Below are 19,002 nucleotides of genomic sequence, written 5' to 3' on the forward strand. Positions count from 1 at the left end.
CAATAGTTGTATATACACATTATACATTTTAGAGTAAGTTGTGTGCATGATTTCATTGCCTCACTCTTATTTTAGCAAAATATGAAAGTGTGCCAATGACTGTCAAACAGAATGCCAATAACTGTGGAATTAGGTGCCAATCACTATAATTATGTAACATAATAACAAAATAAATATTTCCACTTCCACATAACATAAATATTTACTTTTTAAATTTATTGTGAATGTTAAAAAGAAAGTATAAAGCCAAAAATCAATCAATATTAACAAAATATATGTTTTCATGTGTCTGAGAAACAAAATATTGAACAGACGTAAGGAATAGCATCTTAAAGTGCCAATGACTGTATAGTTTACCCTATTATAATCCAAATAGTGTTGTAAATTTTATTTCATAAAACGGCATGTATTAAAAAGTTTAATAAATGTATTAATTTAATTTTGTTTCTATTATGGTGGAGGCATCATGTTTAACAATAACCAGAGTTTTCACAAGTGAATGGAATAAACATAGCTGTAAATTAATAAGCTATATAATGTTGGCAAGTTTAGGTATTCTAAATTATTATAAATTGGAACAGGTTGTTACTGATGTTGTGTTGTAGGTTGTATTTACTTTTACATTACAAGAGTAAATAACAAAAATCTAACAAAATGTATCATTAAATGGTTTGATTTTTGGAATAAAGATATCATCTGAACAAGTACATTTTTGTAAATTCTATCTACTAATACCAATAACAATAACAACTTTTACAAAAAAGAAAAAAGTAATAAAACATTACAATAGTTACTTGATTACTGTGTGGTAAATAGGGTGTAAATTTGAAAGGTTGAAATTGGCTTCATTTGATACTTTTCTTAAATTTTTGACAAAAGAAGTTTTTTTCTTTGCACACTTGAAAGTGCAAACCTGTTGATGATTTCTTCATTTGAGATCTGTTTTAGAATTTCTTTCTCGCAAGAAAGAATGAGCAAGCTTGAAAGCCAACTATCCCCCATGGTGCTTCTTAGACGATTCTTAACTATCTTCAACCGACTCATAGTTCTCTCAGCAGAACAACTTGTGACTGGCAGAGACAACAGTATCCTATAAAGTATACTGAGATGAGGGAATCCTGATAGATTCAATAGGCACCTGTATGGTCTAATAAATCCTCTTTTCACCCAGTCGTCAACATTTTTCTTTTTCTTGAACTTGTCAGTCACTGTAACGTCCTCCTGTTCTTCATCTTCATCATGGTCAGAACTTAAACTATCCTCGGGGTTAGCAGTACTGGTTCTCTCTGATTTCTTCTTCTCAGACATGACATCAGAAATATCTATGTCCAAGTGAGTAGCTTTATAAACATCAATGAAGATGTCTAGTTCATCTACAATTAATTCCTTGTCTAGATTGTAGTATTCACAAAGATTCTCAATTGAAGATGGATTACATTTTAGGCCTTTTTTCTTATCATCTACCATCTTCAAAATTCCATCATGAGAAAAATATCCCATCTGCGACACCATAGCCAGAGAACTTTCTGGAAATCTGTCATTTAGCTGGTTGTAGAGAGAGTCTAGAACGTTGAAATAAATATCAACCTTTACTTTCTTAATAGGGTCTTCTATGCATTCCTCAATTGCCAACTCGTCCATGAATCTTTTCCTTTTCCATTGATTCGTTGTCTGGTGGGTAAAGAAATGTTGTGTTCTTCAGCAAAGGAAGTAATGCCACTTTCAATCTTTTCCTACGCCGAATCTTGGCACATGAACGTCAGTTTTTCCTGTGTTTCTTTAATAACTTTTGGGACTATACTGTAATCAATGGTAGGTGACTGAAAACAAATTGTTATGGGAGACAATATTTTGAACAAAGAAGATGCTATGTATATTGTGCTTATATTTTCAAAATCTGTCATTTGCTTTAGGAGGCCTATTGCTTTGGCTTTGGTGTTGTTGTCAGAATTCTTGTCAGTCGACAAATCTTGCAATGTATCTCTTATTGTTTCAAAACAACTCACAATGGTTTGAAGGGCGTCAGTTTTACTCGACCAACGAGTAGTCTGTACTCTTTTTAAGCGTCTCTTGCTTCTTTTTTCCCCCTTTTCTAGATTTTCGAGCAAAAGGTGGTGTCTCCTGTGGCCTGACATGAAAACATACAAATCTTCCAAGAATGAAAACAAATTCCTCATTTGACAGCATATATCAAGGGACTGCTCTACAACAAGGGCGAACCTGTGAGAGCAGCACCATACATAAAAAGCTTTAGGGTTTTCTTTTGTGACTAGTGATTTGAGACCTTTGAACTGCCCTCTCATGTTCCCTGCACCGTCCATACTCTGGCCCACTATACCTTTGGGATCAAGGTTTAGGGCTGTTAAGCATTTCTTTAGCTCTCTAAACAACATTTCCCCGGATGTATCCCCACTTGTAAAAACCTTGACCAAGCGCTCTTTTGGTTTTACGTTTGATATTGTAGTTTGTTGTGTATCATCCATGTGCTCAATGTAGCGAACTATGATGATAGTGGTACATTCTTTTTTACTCACATCCTGGGTAGAGTCTAGTATAATCGAATAAATGTTGGTTAAATTCACACTTGTTACAATTTTATTAACTACCACGTCACTCATTGTATTGATAAGATCAAAAATGTTCCTGTAACTCAAGAAATTAGATCCCAGTCTTACATTCTCAGCCCTTGCTCTATCAATTTTTTCAAGGTAAACTCTCGCATCTGGGCTATATTTTCCTATAAGTCTAAATAAACCTAACAGCTTTCCTTCTAAAACATCGTTTTTTGCGAGAGGCAATCATTTCCTCACTCAAGTAACTACAACAATCAATGACAACTGACAGGACTTCTCGGTTTTGGTCAACTGCTCTGTTACATTGTTGAGCAAGGCTCGAATCTATTCTCTTTTGTGAGATCCATTGAATTCTGGCAACCTCTGCAGATATATGATTTTTGGAAGTCTCGTGGAGTAAAAAATCTCTTTCTCCTCTATGCTCTGTCCACCCTCTGTAGCCGGTTGTTCCCCATACAGACCGTTCAGTTGGAAGTGCAAATAGTGTGCAAGGCAAACAAAATACAGCGTCCTTTTTTTACTGTACACTAGCCACTTCCTAGGTTTCACACTGTTATTGGGCAATATACAATTTTTCCACAGAGGATTAAATTTTCTTCCACTCGTTGAAGGAAATTCTATTGATGATAAGTCTTGATTTTCCAAATTTAGAGCCACATTTATGTCTTCAGGAGAGAGCTTGAGGTTAGCATATGAAGCTGGATCACTGTGATCTTCATTAGATGAAATATCCGAGTCTGGTTCATCTACATCACTTGTTCCAAAATTGTCAGGTTCCTGTTCTTCCAGTTCTTGGTTTGATCTACAAATATATACAAAATTTGTTTAGTCTGTGAGAAGTTATTAAGCCCTAAGCTAATAGGTTTTAAAATTCTCAAAAAATGGTAGGCCTATTGCCTATAACTTCCAACATTTGCCTGAAGAAAATTAACCCTTCTATGCACGCCAATTCTATGCTCTACCCGTCGATAGATAAACAACCAAGAAGCTTCTGAACTCTAACGGGACTTTGGCGAACTACAACAATATTCAGACAGTGAAGAACGTCAAGAATGTTGTACACGGTTATATTTGTATTCAGTATTTGGGTCAAACTATTTGGGTACATAACTATTAGGCCTATGTTATAACCTAACCTAACTCCACAGAGTGCTGAACAGTACCAAAATACCTATAACAGTGAATACGGCAGAACCAAATCAGACTTTGGTTTGACTCCTCAGAATACAAGCTTGGGTAAGTTAGGCTATACCATACATTTTACAAGATATTATGTTTTTAGGTAGGTTGGATACATAAAGGCTTAGTATTCGTGTTAATCGTGTTTGCCTCTATAAAACAATATAACAGCCTGCGCTCTGCGCCTAGGCCTAGACATATTAAAATTTTGACTAAGTAAAAACCGTTTTTGCCTCTTAGGTTTACATTAGTTAGTTATTACAAAGTTAGGCCTACCTTTGTGTTTCTAGTTCAGAGTCTGTGACTTCTAGTAGTGGTAGAGTAATTGCATCAGTCTCGATCTCGCTGGTAGATTTATCTTGGAAACTTTCTGATGTTGGCTCAAAAACATCTTCATCTTGGTCTTGGGTAGGCCTACTCGTCAAAGTATGAGGGATGTCATCCAGGGATGTAGATTGGCTTGGGTCTGGAACGTATTTTTGCCATGGGCCATTGTCGACTTTTATTTCAACCACTTTATAATTGATTTTTAAATTGTTCTTAAACTTGTAACTATGTTTCTTCTTACAGTGATCCAACCATTTGTCTTTGCGATGGATCGTGTTGCACATCACTTCTAGGCATTTAAATTTGTACAACGTTTTTGCTCTCTTAGGCATCTTTAGTTTTAGTTATGAACAAATCACAAATCTACAACTGTACAACATAACATAAGACATACCATACGCATAACAAATACACGCACATTCAACCTTCATTAACGTCCGTATCCGAGCTTCTTCAAACGAGACAGTTTTGTTCTGTTGCAATAGGTACCAAAACTCACGACTCACATTCACATCAGTACATCACTAACGGCTGTGATGTGACTGTGACAGACAGCAGACGGCAGACAAGACAGTGTTGCCAGTTGAGCCACTGCCAACCTAATCGCCCTAAACAAATAAAATATTTCTCTTAAGGATTTACACGGAGATCCTGGAGTTAGTTTAAACGGCGGAATAATATTTAGCTATGGCAATTTCGATCTTGAATCTTGATGATATGGTTAAATGATTAATCAGTACTTTTAACTTAACTGTTGAGTATAATTCTCATTTCTCTGGTTATCGTCATGGTTTTAAAATGTTAACATAAAAAAAAATCATGCCCCCCCCAAAAATTTTGATGGCGCAAATTGCGCCATGCCCCCCCCCCCTTCTGGGCACCCCTGACGCATTTTGTACTAAAGTTATTAGAGACTGAATTGAGATCACTGCACAATGTTTAAAAGGGCAAATGCATCTTTTAAATCCCAGCAACATTTGAAAGTTTTGTGTTTCTTTCTTGTTTGTTACAGTTTTCTTGCTTATTATAGTAAGTTTGGGAATTGGAGATTGTTGGACTGTTCCGTTCATGCTTCATGCTTCAGTTGGATAGTTGCTGCGAATACCAACAGCAATATGTTCATAATGGCTTTTACTGTACCACAATTTGGCTTCATAACTTTCATTTTAACCTTCCTGGCCCCAGTTTGATGCTTAAGATGTATAAATCATCAACTCCCGGTTGTTTTAGTGGTTTTCCGTTTAAAGTGGTTTAAGGAGAAGATCGCTTAGACTCAGAAGGTCTTTACTTTTAATTGTAGAGAACAAATGAGATTTACATGTAATCCACGAAATATGTCAACAACCGTCTGAAATTTAAAATAAATTTATAACAAGAGTTTTAGGAATGATTTCGCTAGCCTTTAGTCAATTAATCAATGAAGAACATGCAAAAAGTCTAAACTTTTCAGAGTCCTGTACGCTCTATATATTTTTCCATACGCTTGAAACAATTATGACTTGAGTCATCAATCTCTTAATTTTTTATAAGTATTTCTCTCTTCAGTGCTTCTTTTGTTCCTGAGTTATAATTATGGTCCCACATCTCATCATACCTTACTATGCACTTCAAAAGCTATCCCATTCTTATTGAAATTGAGCCGAAAACATCTCAGTGATTTGCAATCTGAGCTATTTTTATTTTTGCTCAACAATTTTGGAACCATCAGGTACAGACTTTTCTGATGCCAAGATACTTTTATCTTCAACAGTGTCTGACCTTCGTTAAGGTCAAAAACTGCATAAATATAGCGGCATCAGTGAGACCTTACTTTGGATGTCAACCATGACTCAAATCTCCACACTTTCTCATCCTTGCTGTATCAATAAAACAATTGAGCCTATGATAAGGAATATTTCCTATCAGCCAATTCAAAATGTTCAATGGTTAACATCTTATTAATGGTTAACACCTGTTAAAAACTTAAAAATAATATGTTGCACAACAGATAATGCAACCTCATGCTCACTCATGTCTGAATTGGTAAAAACAGGCCACCAACTAGGTCCCCCAATTTTGTTAAAAACATGCATTTGTAACATTTATTTCAAAATACAAATATGAACACCAGTCACATTACTATTAATAATGTGCAGATTGTCGCTTCTTCTGGCACCACATGACATTTATTAGAAAATTCCAATCACCAAAAACTGACAAAAGTATCAAACTTCGTAAAAAAGTTTTATTGATCTTATAAATATCTCAGCTGAGTTCAATGACCAGCTTGGTTCACCATTTCACTCCAATATGGTGAGCTTTCTTAAAATAATTCACAAATCTGTTATTTTATAGATAGAGAAAAATTGTTTTCTGTACAAATGTAGGTGGAATCCTATATTCATAAAAAAAATTAATATTTCATTTGTCACAAAATCTACCTACTTCTTCCGACTGAGCCAGAATGATTATTTTATACTATGGACAACATAACCATAAATAAAATACGTTATAAAAATGACACTGATAACTTACAGCAACCGGAAGCGGAAGTGGTATATCCTGAGTATATGAAAACAAGCGTAAATAAAAACAGTAAAGTGGACATTACTCTAAATTTTATAAGACTGTTGATCTAAATTTTCTACCACTACCAAAATAGATATTGACTATGCTGATTTTTAGTCAGTCATTTGCAAAATAATAATTCCCTAGTCATATTTTATTACGAAATTAACATTTGAAATCATCAAGTTAAAGAAAGTGAATGCTAAACAATCATTACAATAATGGTTTATAATTAGAGCTAAGAAATTTATTAAGCTTGAAAAATCACATTATTAAATAGAAAGCTTGAATAATTTAATTAATGTAAATGAAACGATAACAGTTATAGTTTATGCTGGCAATGTACCTTAATGACCCTTGGCAAAACATGTTATCTAAATATTTTCAAAGAAGAGAGGAATAAAGTTAGTTACACATCGTTAAAGTTGAAAGCCATAACACTATATTCGAGATGTGCAATCTAATATTTTATTCAGATTTATCATCAGTAAATGTCATAGGGTAGCAACAATAATTATAAACTTTACTTCAAAACTTCAATTCTTTATGGCCATATGACGATAAATGAGTGAATATTGTGTATACATTTAAAGGCAATTTAACCCTTTGATATAATTCTTTTAGCATGTGCACTTTTTCCTACTGCGCACTTGCTAAAATACAGTACAACACACTTGATTATTATTTCACTAAAATGCTTATTGTAGAGCTAGTAATACATTTTTAATACCATTTTTGTATGCATAAGATTACTTATTACTGTATGAAAAACAAAGACACATTGTCCATGCAGTTGTAAGTTTCGCTATCAAAAGCTGACAGTTTTTACAACTTATAACAGGTTTGAGATAATCTATAACAATCTCAAACACTTCACTAAAAGAACAATCTATTTCACTAATGTAAGAAACTAACATTACTAATGTAGGGCCTTGTAACCAAGTCTTGACTCTTTTATTTACTCACGCCATGAAGTTATTATCTGCGATCAGCTGACAGAAGCCTGTTGAATATGCGATTATCTAATAAAATGAAACAACTAGAACATGAAGACAATACAAATATATGTTTTCTGCTTTGTCTATAACGTTTTCTGATCGTTATTTAGTTGAAATAATTCAAGAACTGATCGCAATGACGTCAAACCACAAAATGTGGTCATAAGTCGTTACAATCACATATGAGTGTCAAATCGTGTTCAAAGTTCAAAAAATCTTTATTCAATAAATTTATTACATGCATTTCATGTGCTTCACAAAGCACGTGTGAAATGAGAAAGAAAGTAATTGTATTATTTTAGTCTATCTTTCTCTCTTTGTATTGAGTGATGGCTACGATCTTACATTCCGATTGTCTTGACTTTTAACTTTTCCATACACTTTTTGCATTGTCTGTAATTCCCCCCACAACATAACTGTAAGCTTCTTGTCAAAAAAGACCAACACGCTACATCCCAATCATGTGAATCACCTTGAAATATATATTTGGTTCTTGACATCATAGTACTAAACATGGGCCAGATATAAGACTCATATAAGGAGCCAATAATATAATTGACCAATCCATCAATTCAGAATTTAAAAGTTATATTTGGCAAACCATTTTACTGTGCAAAACCAGAAACTGAAAGCCTCTGGATTTTTCTGTTAGTATATAAGTGACCTAATCAATCCTCATATTTGTGGTATTTGGTACCAGTTTCAATTCATGTTACATCATCTTCAGTTACAGAACAATATAGTCATGATAAGTGATCACAAAATGTACCTCCTATATGGTTCAGTGTCAGAAGATAATTTAACATATATCAAAATTGTTCCAAAACCCACGAATAAGGACTTTGAAGGTGAGTAATCATTAATATAAAACAAAAAAACTTTTTGGCAATAAAAAATAACTAAACACTGTTAAGTTTTTCTTATAAATGTTACTTAGTCCATCCGTTTGAATTGTTATGAACGTTTGTAAGGTGTACCATTTAAAAATGATAAAGTAACCATGATTCAAACACTTTATTCCATTGGTTGTAACAATCTCTGCTGTAATTAATGCTGGAGAATCAGTAACATTGGATTCTTGAGGAATTTAGACATCTCAGCTCTTGGTTCAGAGTAGTCAACAAGGGGTAGCTTCCACATCCACAAGCATCACTGAAGTCATCGTAGTCCAAAGTCCAAAACATAGCTCCTTTTAGATTAAACCACTTATTTATAAGGCAAGACTGAAACACAACAATCAGTGGTCAACAAGGGGTAGCTTCCACATCCACAAGCATCACTGAAGTCCAAAGTCCAAAACATAGCTCCTTTTATATTAAACCACTTATTTATAAGGCAAGACTGAAACACAACACTCAAGTGGTCAACAAGGGGTGTGAATCACTGAAGTCATCATATGCCAAAGCCCAAAACATAGCTCCTTTTAAATTAAACCTCTTTTTAAGAGACAAGACTGAAACATAATAATCAAGTGGTCAACAAGAGGTAGGTTCCATATCTAAAATATAATTGGGATCAGTATAGACCTAGGCCTAAGACATGCCTCCTCGAAGATTAACACATTTGTTATGGAGTAAGATTGAAATATAACATGAAATTACTCAATTTTTGCAATGACTTAATAATTTTTACCTTTCTGATTATGTCCGTTGGGCTATCATAACTGATGAACTGATTGCCACTCCATGCGTAACTGTCATTTATTGGACTGTAGCCATAGTTGTAACCGCTTTTTATCAGCAGGCAAATCTGAAACAATACAGTTTACATGGATAAATATAACAGTAACATCTTCATGGAATATTCTGAACACTTTCTAAGTTTGAATAAGTTTTTAATGAGTTAAAATGATCAAAGATAATTTAAAGAGAGAGTTACTAGAGATTAATGATTTTGAAAACAACATTCCCCTTCCTTCCCAAAATGGATACATGGGTTGCACCTCAAAAACCATTTTTATGACTGTAATTTTTGAAAAGACAATATCAATAAATTTATGACACAGTGGATGAGTTCTTGTCCTGTAGAAACTTTGAGAGATATATTTAATTAAAATAATGCAACTTTGTTCATATAAAATATAATATAATGTAATTTTTTACGCCTTTCAAATCTTAACGGTTTATGACTAAAGTTATTCTTTCTCTCTCGGTTTTGAAATGTGTGACCCACTAATTACATACTGGCATTTGAAACAATTTTTAGATCACAATGTTTTTTTTTTAAATTGCTTTGATAACACAATTTAAAAAAAGGATGTGAAAATTATATGAGCTATAACTGTGTGACTGATTTTCAAGTTGTCATCAACCCAGCGGTTAATTATTTATTAAATGTTCCAAACACACACATAAATGACAGACTTTGTAAAACTAACTTTTACAGTATTTCTTACAATACAATAAAATTTTAATACAACTTGTAACAAGATGGATTTTGTACAGAAACAAAAGAGTTCTCAACAACTGGTTGTCTAAACCACTCTTCATACCAAATACGATTTATTACTACTTTTGTAAACAAAGTGTTCTCCAGTAGAAGAAATGAAACGGAATAATAGCAGTAGATACTAACAGTAGTCTTAATTTAACTAGCCAATCACTAGTTCTGTGAATGTTTATCAAGGAAGCCAATCACCTCATAGTATGCGAGAGTGCCTGCATTGCTGGTGTAAGTGCCTGCTGTGCCAGGGCCAGAAACCGGTACGCCAAACTGTGCTGGGGAAGTGTCAACCATTGTGAAGGTCTGACCATAGAACGGTATCCCCAACACAATCTTGTCAGGAGGGCATTCCAGCTCATTGATGTAATACTTGATAGTTTCGACCTAACAACAAATTAGGTCATTATCAGTTGCTGAAACTGAAAAAGTCCTTTCTCTTGGTCTAAATTACAGAAATACGTTCTTGAAATGGTAAGAGGATAAGGTTTAATTACAGAATCAAAACTGAACAAATATGATGGAACTTTATAAGGAGAGCTTATTTAGTACTCACCGCACCCCAAGAAGAATTGGTACCACAAGTAGGAGCGTTGGCTCCTGTCTCCCCATCTGCGGAACTGTGGTATTCATATGCCATCACGTTCACCCAGTCAACAATCTGACATAGTTCTTTCATGTTATAACCTGCACATAGTAATTAAAGACTAGTGTGAACACTGGGCCAAGTCATAAGCCCTGGAGTAGTTCAATAATCATCTAGAAACTATTAATTACAATCTGACATTGTTCTTTCATGTTATAACCTGCACATAGTGAGAAAAACACTGGGCCAAGTGATAAGCCCTGGAGTAGTTCACTAATCATCTAGAAACTATTAATTACAATCTGACATTGTTCTTTCATGTTATAACCTGCACATAGTGAGAAAAACACTGGGCCAAGTGATAAGCCCTGCAGTTCACTATTGACCTAATACACTAATTTATTAATTACAATCTGACATAGTTCTTTCATGATATAATCAGCACATAGTGATAAAAAAGTAGTGAAAAAAACGCTGAACCAAGTGATAAGCCATGGAGAAGTCCACTAATCACCTAAAAAGCTATTTTATTCACTACACACTATTATGTTTATTCAATTATTAGTTTAGTTAAACTAACCTTCTGAAAACCCTACACAACTAAACAGCTTTATATAAACTTACAAAATGCTACAATATGAACAATTCTATTAGTGGTTCAACTTATACATTTAACTAATGAAATAATTTTGTAATTCATACACTCATCGATAAGTTTTTTGCCACCAGCAGTAGCAGCTGTGAGCAAATATTTCTCTTCAAAGGCAGTTTTCAATTCAGACATAAGGCAGTTGAAGTTTTCTGAGTCAGTCGGGAGACCCGCTGTTCTATTGCCCTACAAAATAATACAGTAAATTTATTAAAATAAAGGCGCATTGAAATATTGAAAGCAAAATAAATTAAAATAGTGATGGAAAATGAATTTTAAATAAGTATACATGCAGACGTAATGTTGAGAGTTACATTAAAGAAACATATAGAATAAAAAATATTTTGACCAAATACCTGAGGGCAACCAGGATACTCATAATCCATGTCCAGACCATCAAAGTTGTACTTCTTCATGAAAGTGATGACAGATGCAACAAAAGCTGTTCGTGCTGTGGAGTTACTGAGAAGTCTACTCCACCTGTTGCCTGCCGAGTTGTTCCATCCTCCAATACCGATCAGTACTGTCAGTCCATACTCTTTGAGTGCAGTTACCAATTCAAAGAATTCTGTAAGAGTTGAATGAAGATGAAAGATATGAAAGACTCACTCTGCTGGGAACTTTGGAGACAGAATTAAAAGTTCCTGGAATTGTTATCTTTATTCAAATAAAGTAAATTTATCTTCCTGTTGTATACAACACTGATGACCATTAGGTATTATTTCCTTTACTATGTTGAAAGACATAAGTTGATTCTGACAAAATGTTGTGTTTATTCATATATTTGGTTTTCTTTCAGGTGAATGATGTATTATCTGAGGATTGAAAACAATAAAAAGTATCTCAAATTTAATTTCCCAAGCACTGCAATAATTTGATGTTAGAACACTGCTCCTAAAATAGGATTTCAAAATATCTGAAACACAGATCTTTGTCAAAAACAACTTGCAGTTTTCAATGGCAGTATCATAATGAACACTAGAAAGTTAAATCTTCATTCACAGGATGAGAAATTTCTCAATAGATGAACCCTAGCTTGAATATAAACGTTTTGATTCTATATTGTAAAATACTCACTATTGTCAATATCTGCCCAAGAGTCAGATGGAACTATGGTCAGAGTTGTCTCATCCAGGGAAGCAAAAGCGTATATGATGTGAGTACATAGGGAGGCAGTTATATTTTCTGGTCTAAACTTCGCTATACCACTTCGATACCAAGCCCAGTTTGTGAAGTAGCACACTACTGATTTTTCTTGTTTACCACCTGGAAAGAAGAAATAGCTTATCAAGAAGATATTTAAGGTAAAACGATTAAGTAGATTGTTCTGGTGAAGAATAATATGACAACTCAAAGTTCAACGCATTAAGTCTCTGAAAAATGTCCTATTAAATAAATTGATTTAAGTCACTCTTCAGAGAATCAAACTCATTTACAATATGGGTGATATATTAAGTACTGACTCTTCTGTAGGTGATCTTTTGTTTAGCCACGTACAAATAATGTTAAATTTCAAAAACTTTTACAACCTTATTTTAGTTTATTTACAGTCACGATTAAAATGCATCCAAACAATTTTTAGTTTTTTCAATATTTTTTATTTGTGATTTAGAAATATTAGAACTTTTTGTGTTTCATTGACAAAACATAAACATCTTACAAGAAACCTGGAAAAACATCTGGATACATATTTATCATAACTAAAAATTAGACATACCCCAAATTCTATGACCAAAAATAAGAGTGTAAAAGAGTTTGAAGTTTAACACAGTTCCTTTGAGGTACTAATAGAGAAGATAGGAAAACTCAATAGATGGATAAGAGCCCCCAACCCAAGTATGAGAGAGGCTAGTCAATCCACACTGAGTTCCAGATCTTGTCACAGGTACCAATGAACATAAAGAAAGGGATTAAGATGGTCTTGATGTTGGTACCCCTGCTTGCTGAACTTGTCTTTCTGTATCTGTCCAAAGAGTATGATAGGGACTGATTAGAGTTAGTGTAAGTGTAGTCTAGAATATTATTCACCTGTTTTACTATAATGTTACAACATGTTTATAACATACATGTTTTATTAACTTCTTCACAACACAAAACAAAATATGACTTTGCTACATTTGTTTATTCAAATAGTTGTCTATTTAATAAAGATAAAGCGATGTGATAATAGCGAATGTACTTTTATTGAAAAAATCTACCATATATTAGTAATATACGAGGGGTATAAGAATCCTTTGAGGAATCGAATAACCTCTTCCTTGACTTCATCATCGGTACTGCAGCATTGGCCACCCTAGTGTTCCTTTAATTTTTGGGAATAAGTGATAAATCTCAGGAATAAGCAAAGCAAGTTCGTGAATGGTGATTCTCCGATATTCAAGCAATATTGTCTCAACTTTTTCAAACAACTCCATCTGAAACTGAAGGCCGTCCACTTCGGTTTTTATCGTGAATTTCCATGCGGCCTTCACTGAATTCTCTACACTATTTCCGAACGAGTTGAACAGATATGCAGTTTTCCCCATAAACATCGATTAACTGACGATGAATTTCAATAGGTGAAATCTGTATTGCATTTAAAATACGTATCACAGCACGAATTTCGCATCTGGCGGTAACAACGAGCTCCATCTTTGAAGGCAGCTAGGCCGGCACTGATGGACGTAGCGAGGCGCGAGTGGTATAGATAGAGAGAGGGACAGCTGATGAGTAAGACAGTGTTGCCAGATTTCTCCCAACATATCTTAACCCTGCCTTTCATTGTTTCCTTATCCATATTCCATGATGTATAATTGTACCAACACCAGTGTTGAAAAAGTTAATAAAAAACCATCCATTGGGTTGTTTTGTTTCTGGACAAATCTCATTTAGTCACACAGCTGGAATCGAGAGAAAATCTATCAGGATGTAGCTGGAACTCAGGTATAATAGCTGATTAACAGTGCTTAATCTGGAGAGCTCTATAAAGGGACCACTGTGATAACTTTGTTTGTTTGAATTTTAACTGTATATGGTATGTTTGTTTTGGATTACCTTATATTAACAAATAAAAAATTAACATATTTGTTTCATACAATGGTATTCACAATATATTTACAAGGAATGTAAACATTTTTACATAAACTATTATATTCATTCACATTCCAAAAATATTCACGTTGTTGATTTTAAATATTATAACTTCCTCCCAAACTATTTAAGAAGCACACTACTAAAATCTTTCAAATATGAATTGAAGGGTTTACTACAAGCAAACCCCTTGTATACGGTTGATGAAATTTTCACCCTAGATTTTATACGGTTTTAAATCAATTTTTAACCCATTCTATTCATAGTTACTTGTTTATTCTATTTTTTTTCTATTTCTATTTATTCTATGTGTATAATTGTATTGTAAATTTTGCGGGAGTACTTTAGATAAGTTTTGAATTATGATATACTGGCATCAAAGGTAAATTTGTTTAGGATAGAAGTTAGCATCAACTGCTACACACACAAACACAATTTATACTCAAATGTAATAGATTTATTATTTATAAGTAACTACTGTAAAACTGACCCAAAAAAGTCTTTATCATAAAAACTGGTTTTAGATCTTAAAACAAGTAACACCTACTGTATGGTATAAATACTACTACATGTATCAAACATTGTGTTTAGAAGAAAGAAAGATGTTCCATTATTCAAAAACCTTTGACAAAGAAAAACTCTTTCTTGCTCAGAAAAGTGTCTAAAAGAAGAAAGAAGGCTATTATTCTTGAACTTAATTTCTTTTTCAAGTTTACTTCAATGCAGAATAGATTTTGTATTTGAGTTAGAAATAAAAGAGTTTTTTATACAAACTTGAGAGAGATTTCTCCGTGAACTTCCACACAAGCCAACCACCATTAATTTATGGTGGGCCTTACCACCAGCTTGCCACAGACCAGTGACCCTTGTACACTAGACCGCAAATATCCCTAACGTAAGGTGTGGGACTGAAACCTGTTATTCTACAATCTGATTCTACTGGTAATAGGTTTGTGTGTAGTGTCAAGTCATAAGATCTTGAAGTGTTAGTTAGTATTGTCTCAAAAGTATCACATTGTATAAGGCAGATGCCTTAGGGCGTACCTACTGGCAGTAGGAGTACTCAAGGTCATTCAGTAGAGAGCCACAGTGAAGGCGTTTGTTAACTACTTATGTGTACCCAGTAGGGATCACTTCTGGCTGGTTTATACCTACCAGTTGAACCCACCACTGGGCACAGCAAAAACCGATGTGCCACTTCAATCTGGGCCACCTTATGGATGTCTAGTAGCGGCACATCACTAACTGCAAATGTTGAGATTCTGGGGTTCATGGGCAATTCGATAGGTCTAATCTACTGTGGAAGATGACTGTTGGAGTTGGTGGGGTTTGTTCCCTTACCTCAGAGGTTCTTGTTAACCTCAACAAGGGTGTGCCACCCCCTGCCTACTTTGACTGTAGAGGCTCATTCAGAGCTGGCCTCCCCTTCTTCTTCCAGGATGACTTTGAGATGTAGTGCCCTAATTCTTCCTCATGGATCTCGATAGTAGGCGACCCCTACTCCATAACCTTACCCATCCTGAATATCCTATCACTCCGGAAGCAGCGCAAAGGTTCTTACAGGACTAAGTGCAATTTTTAAGCTTCTTGTCCTAAGAGAACAAAAAAAAAAAAAAAAAAAAAAAAACTACTTATGTGACAACTACATTTATCAATATATCATCCTCTCAATAGGCCAAGTACACGGAACAATCATTTGAGCAAAATCTGCGATCAATTTGAATGGTAACTTACACGTAACAATACAAGCATCACAGCTTTTTGTCAGTTTTACCAACATTTCCTTAGTGATACTCACATGCTCGTAGACAATATGTGCAGAGATCTGTGCGACAGTTCTGACAAGCATGGCAGGGAGGGTGACAGCAATGGTTACAATCACTGATGCCAGTAAAATTTCCAAACCCATCCTTATTGAACATTGATTACATCGGATACCCAACTAGGATGCGAAAGGCTCCCAATTGGGATAACCACGTCAGTTGTAGTGACAGTGAAAAATAGTAGCTTTCAGTGAACAAGTAGTACAGATGTTATTTGATTAGTTGATTAATAGGCTATAATTTGGGTACTGTTTGCTCAAATATGGAAGACGGCACACATTTCAATCATTACTGAACTGACGTACGTCACTGTTCCTTTTTTGATGTCATCATGTACTTTCATTCTGACTTTCCAGAATGATTCCAAATCACCGTTTATGTTGACATCTTTTTGCTGAATTTACATGTCAACTATGTATACAAGTTATATATAACAAGGCTTGAAGAGACTCCTTAAATTGGATTATTGTTTTCAACTCCTACCTTGATTTAATATCAAACAAACAAAAGAAAACATACATTTTTATACTAATTGGATAAACATCAGATCTGTTCTTATTACGGCCTGGTCAGAATCCTCGGTAGCTGAGCAATTAGCGTCTCAACTTATTACCTCAGGGACCCGGGTTCGAATCCTGGTTTGAGCACAGTATTTTGCATGTTAGAAAATAACTATCTGAGCTCAGCTTGAAGTATATTCTACACGGTTCTGAAGTAGTTTCAAATCATCCATTCGCAAAAAGAATTACACACACAAACACACATATATCTATATATGTGTATACACAACTACAACTGACTAGATTATGGAGAAAAGAGAGATCAAATAATGAAATAAATAAATAAACCTTGAAAATTGAGTAAACCAACACACCGAAATGTATGACAATGAGATGAAAATTCTGATTAGATGTTTAAACTTACTATAACTAATATTTGATCATTTTATATATGTTGAATATAAAACTAGGCTTAGTCTTGCCTTAACATACTTTGCAATGTAGAAGCATTTCTGGTTTGAATGAATTATATTACTGGTGCCATAGATGAGTTTGCCTTGTTAACCCAATCTAGAATACACGTGTCTCAGAAGCCTACTTTGGTAAAACAAAAACATCCAAGAGGTGGAGTGAAAAATGCCAACTTCCAGCTGTCTACTAATCTACTATAGTTCCCAATGTGTCAACAAAGTTTATTGCTCACCAAAGTTCTGCTAGTAGGGCCTGCCTACCCGTGCTTCTATGAGATTTAACAGTTTCTTCCCAATGCTGAAATCGAACTTATCACCTGGCTGTAAGGTTCAAAATAGAATTATTTTCATAACCTCAAGCGTCTCATAATCCAAAATAATGAGTTTAACAATCTCCTCCGACTGATTACATACTCTATACCTAGGATCTTCAGTAGTGAGTCCTAAGGTGTACAATTATTTCCTGAATTTACTGCACTCAGAAATAAGCAGTTCTGTTCCCAAAGGTATTTGTTCAGCTCCATCAGCGAGTTAATGAATTGGATGTTAGTGCATTTAATGAGCTTCTTACCAAATGATTGCTCACAGTAACTCTGCCACAGATGACAGTGCTTATCTTGGAACTAATTCCCAAATAAGTCTGAGTGGCTTACTTTGGTCAAAAAACTTCTAATCTGAAGTGGGGGGGTGAAAAATACTTCCAACTGTGTCTAGTATTCAAAAGATAAACTTTTGTGCTAAGTCTTTCCCCTGTATTTCAAACTATTTCAAGATAATGTGCAAACAAATGTACATGGACATCCTCCACTCAGACAAGAATTTAGCAGACCTGCTCGATTTACTAAAATTAATTTTCTTATATATACCATGGTTTTCTTTACTGCTTGAAGTAGAAGATGAATCGGAGTCTTCTTCACTATTTGAGCTTGAATCTTCATCTCCATCTTCATCTGAACTGCAGTCTTCTTCACTGTTTGAGCTTGAATCATCATCATCTTCATCTGAACTGGAGTCTTCTTCACTGTTTAAATCTTCATCTGAATTGTAATCTTCTTTACTATTTGAATGTGAAGACCAGTCAGAATCACCAAGATCTGCTGGCTTTACAAGGTAAGCAACAAGTAACAAAAGCAAAACGGATTTCAACATGTCTTTTTCGGGACTGAATGTAAGTTACTTAAGAAATATTTCAAAAGGGGAATAATACTGTCAGTTCCGAGACCACTTAAGATACAGGATGAATACTAATGTGACTAATATGAAGTACGAGGAGCCAATTAATCATATAATGTGAATATGTTACCAATTGGTCACCCCCTGACAGCCATGATGAAAAGTGTTTAAAAGTGGAAACTGTCATCATAAATTTTATATTCACTTCTACGCCTAAATGTGTAACACTTTAACTGATGTTTTTGTATGTTTAATAAAAACTGTGTATTTAGTTTGTATTCATGCACTACATATAGTATGTCATACTATAGTAAAATGTTTAAAAAGTTAATTTGTATATAGAGTAGTTTGATTAATTGATTCAGAGAACTCAGTGTGCTATAATGCAGTCAAATAAATAATTATTTCTTCATCAAGAATCTTGTGTGACAAATTACACATATTAATTATTACAGTATTTATATATGAGTAATAACAAATTTTAACATCAACATCTATAACATTAAAAATGAATAACAGGTAAATTGCTATAACAAACAAAATAATTACAGCTATTTAATAGTTTTAAAACTATACAAAGATTCTAAATTAAAAATTAAATAGTTATACACTTAGACTAGTTCAATATTGAAAATTGACATTTACGAGTAATACGTTTTATCTGTAAAA

General features: G+C 34.1%; 1 protein-coding gene across 1 annotated transcript in view; it reads right to left on the reverse strand.

Moving 5' to 3' along the window:
* The window catches only part of LOC124366701 (probable chitinase 10), a 32,930-nt gene extending 14,522 nt beyond the window's left edge, over positions 1-18,408 (reverse strand). The window contains exons 1-11 of the mRNA XM_046823300.1: positions 18,027-18,408; positions 12,376-12,564; positions 11,655-11,866; positions 11,352-11,484; positions 10,620-10,750; positions 10,262-10,450; positions 9,257-9,373; positions 8,688-8,847; positions 4,029-4,218; positions 3,143-3,375; positions 1,104-1,562 (exon numbers count right to left, since the gene is read on the reverse strand). Coding sequence (XP_046679256.1) covers positions 1,104-1,562; positions 3,143-3,375; positions 4,029-4,218; positions 8,688-8,847; positions 9,257-9,373; positions 10,262-10,450; positions 10,620-10,750; positions 11,352-11,484; positions 11,655-11,866; positions 12,376-12,564; positions 18,027-18,309 — 2,296 coding nt within the window. The 5' untranslated portion in view covers positions 18,310-18,408. The remainder of the gene's footprint in view (positions 1-1,103; positions 1,563-3,142; positions 3,376-4,028; positions 4,219-8,687; positions 8,848-9,256; positions 9,374-10,261; positions 10,451-10,619; positions 10,751-11,351; positions 11,485-11,654; positions 11,867-12,375; positions 12,565-18,026) is intronic.
* Positions 18,409-19,002: the final 594 nt, after the last annotated feature.

This window comes from Homalodisca vitripennis, chromosome 7, assembly GCF_021130785.1.
Source record: "Homalodisca vitripennis isolate AUS2020 chromosome 7, UT_GWSS_2.1, whole genome shotgun sequence".
Classification (NCBI taxonomy): domain Eukaryota; kingdom Metazoa; phylum Arthropoda; class Insecta; order Hemiptera; family Cicadellidae; genus Homalodisca; species Homalodisca vitripennis.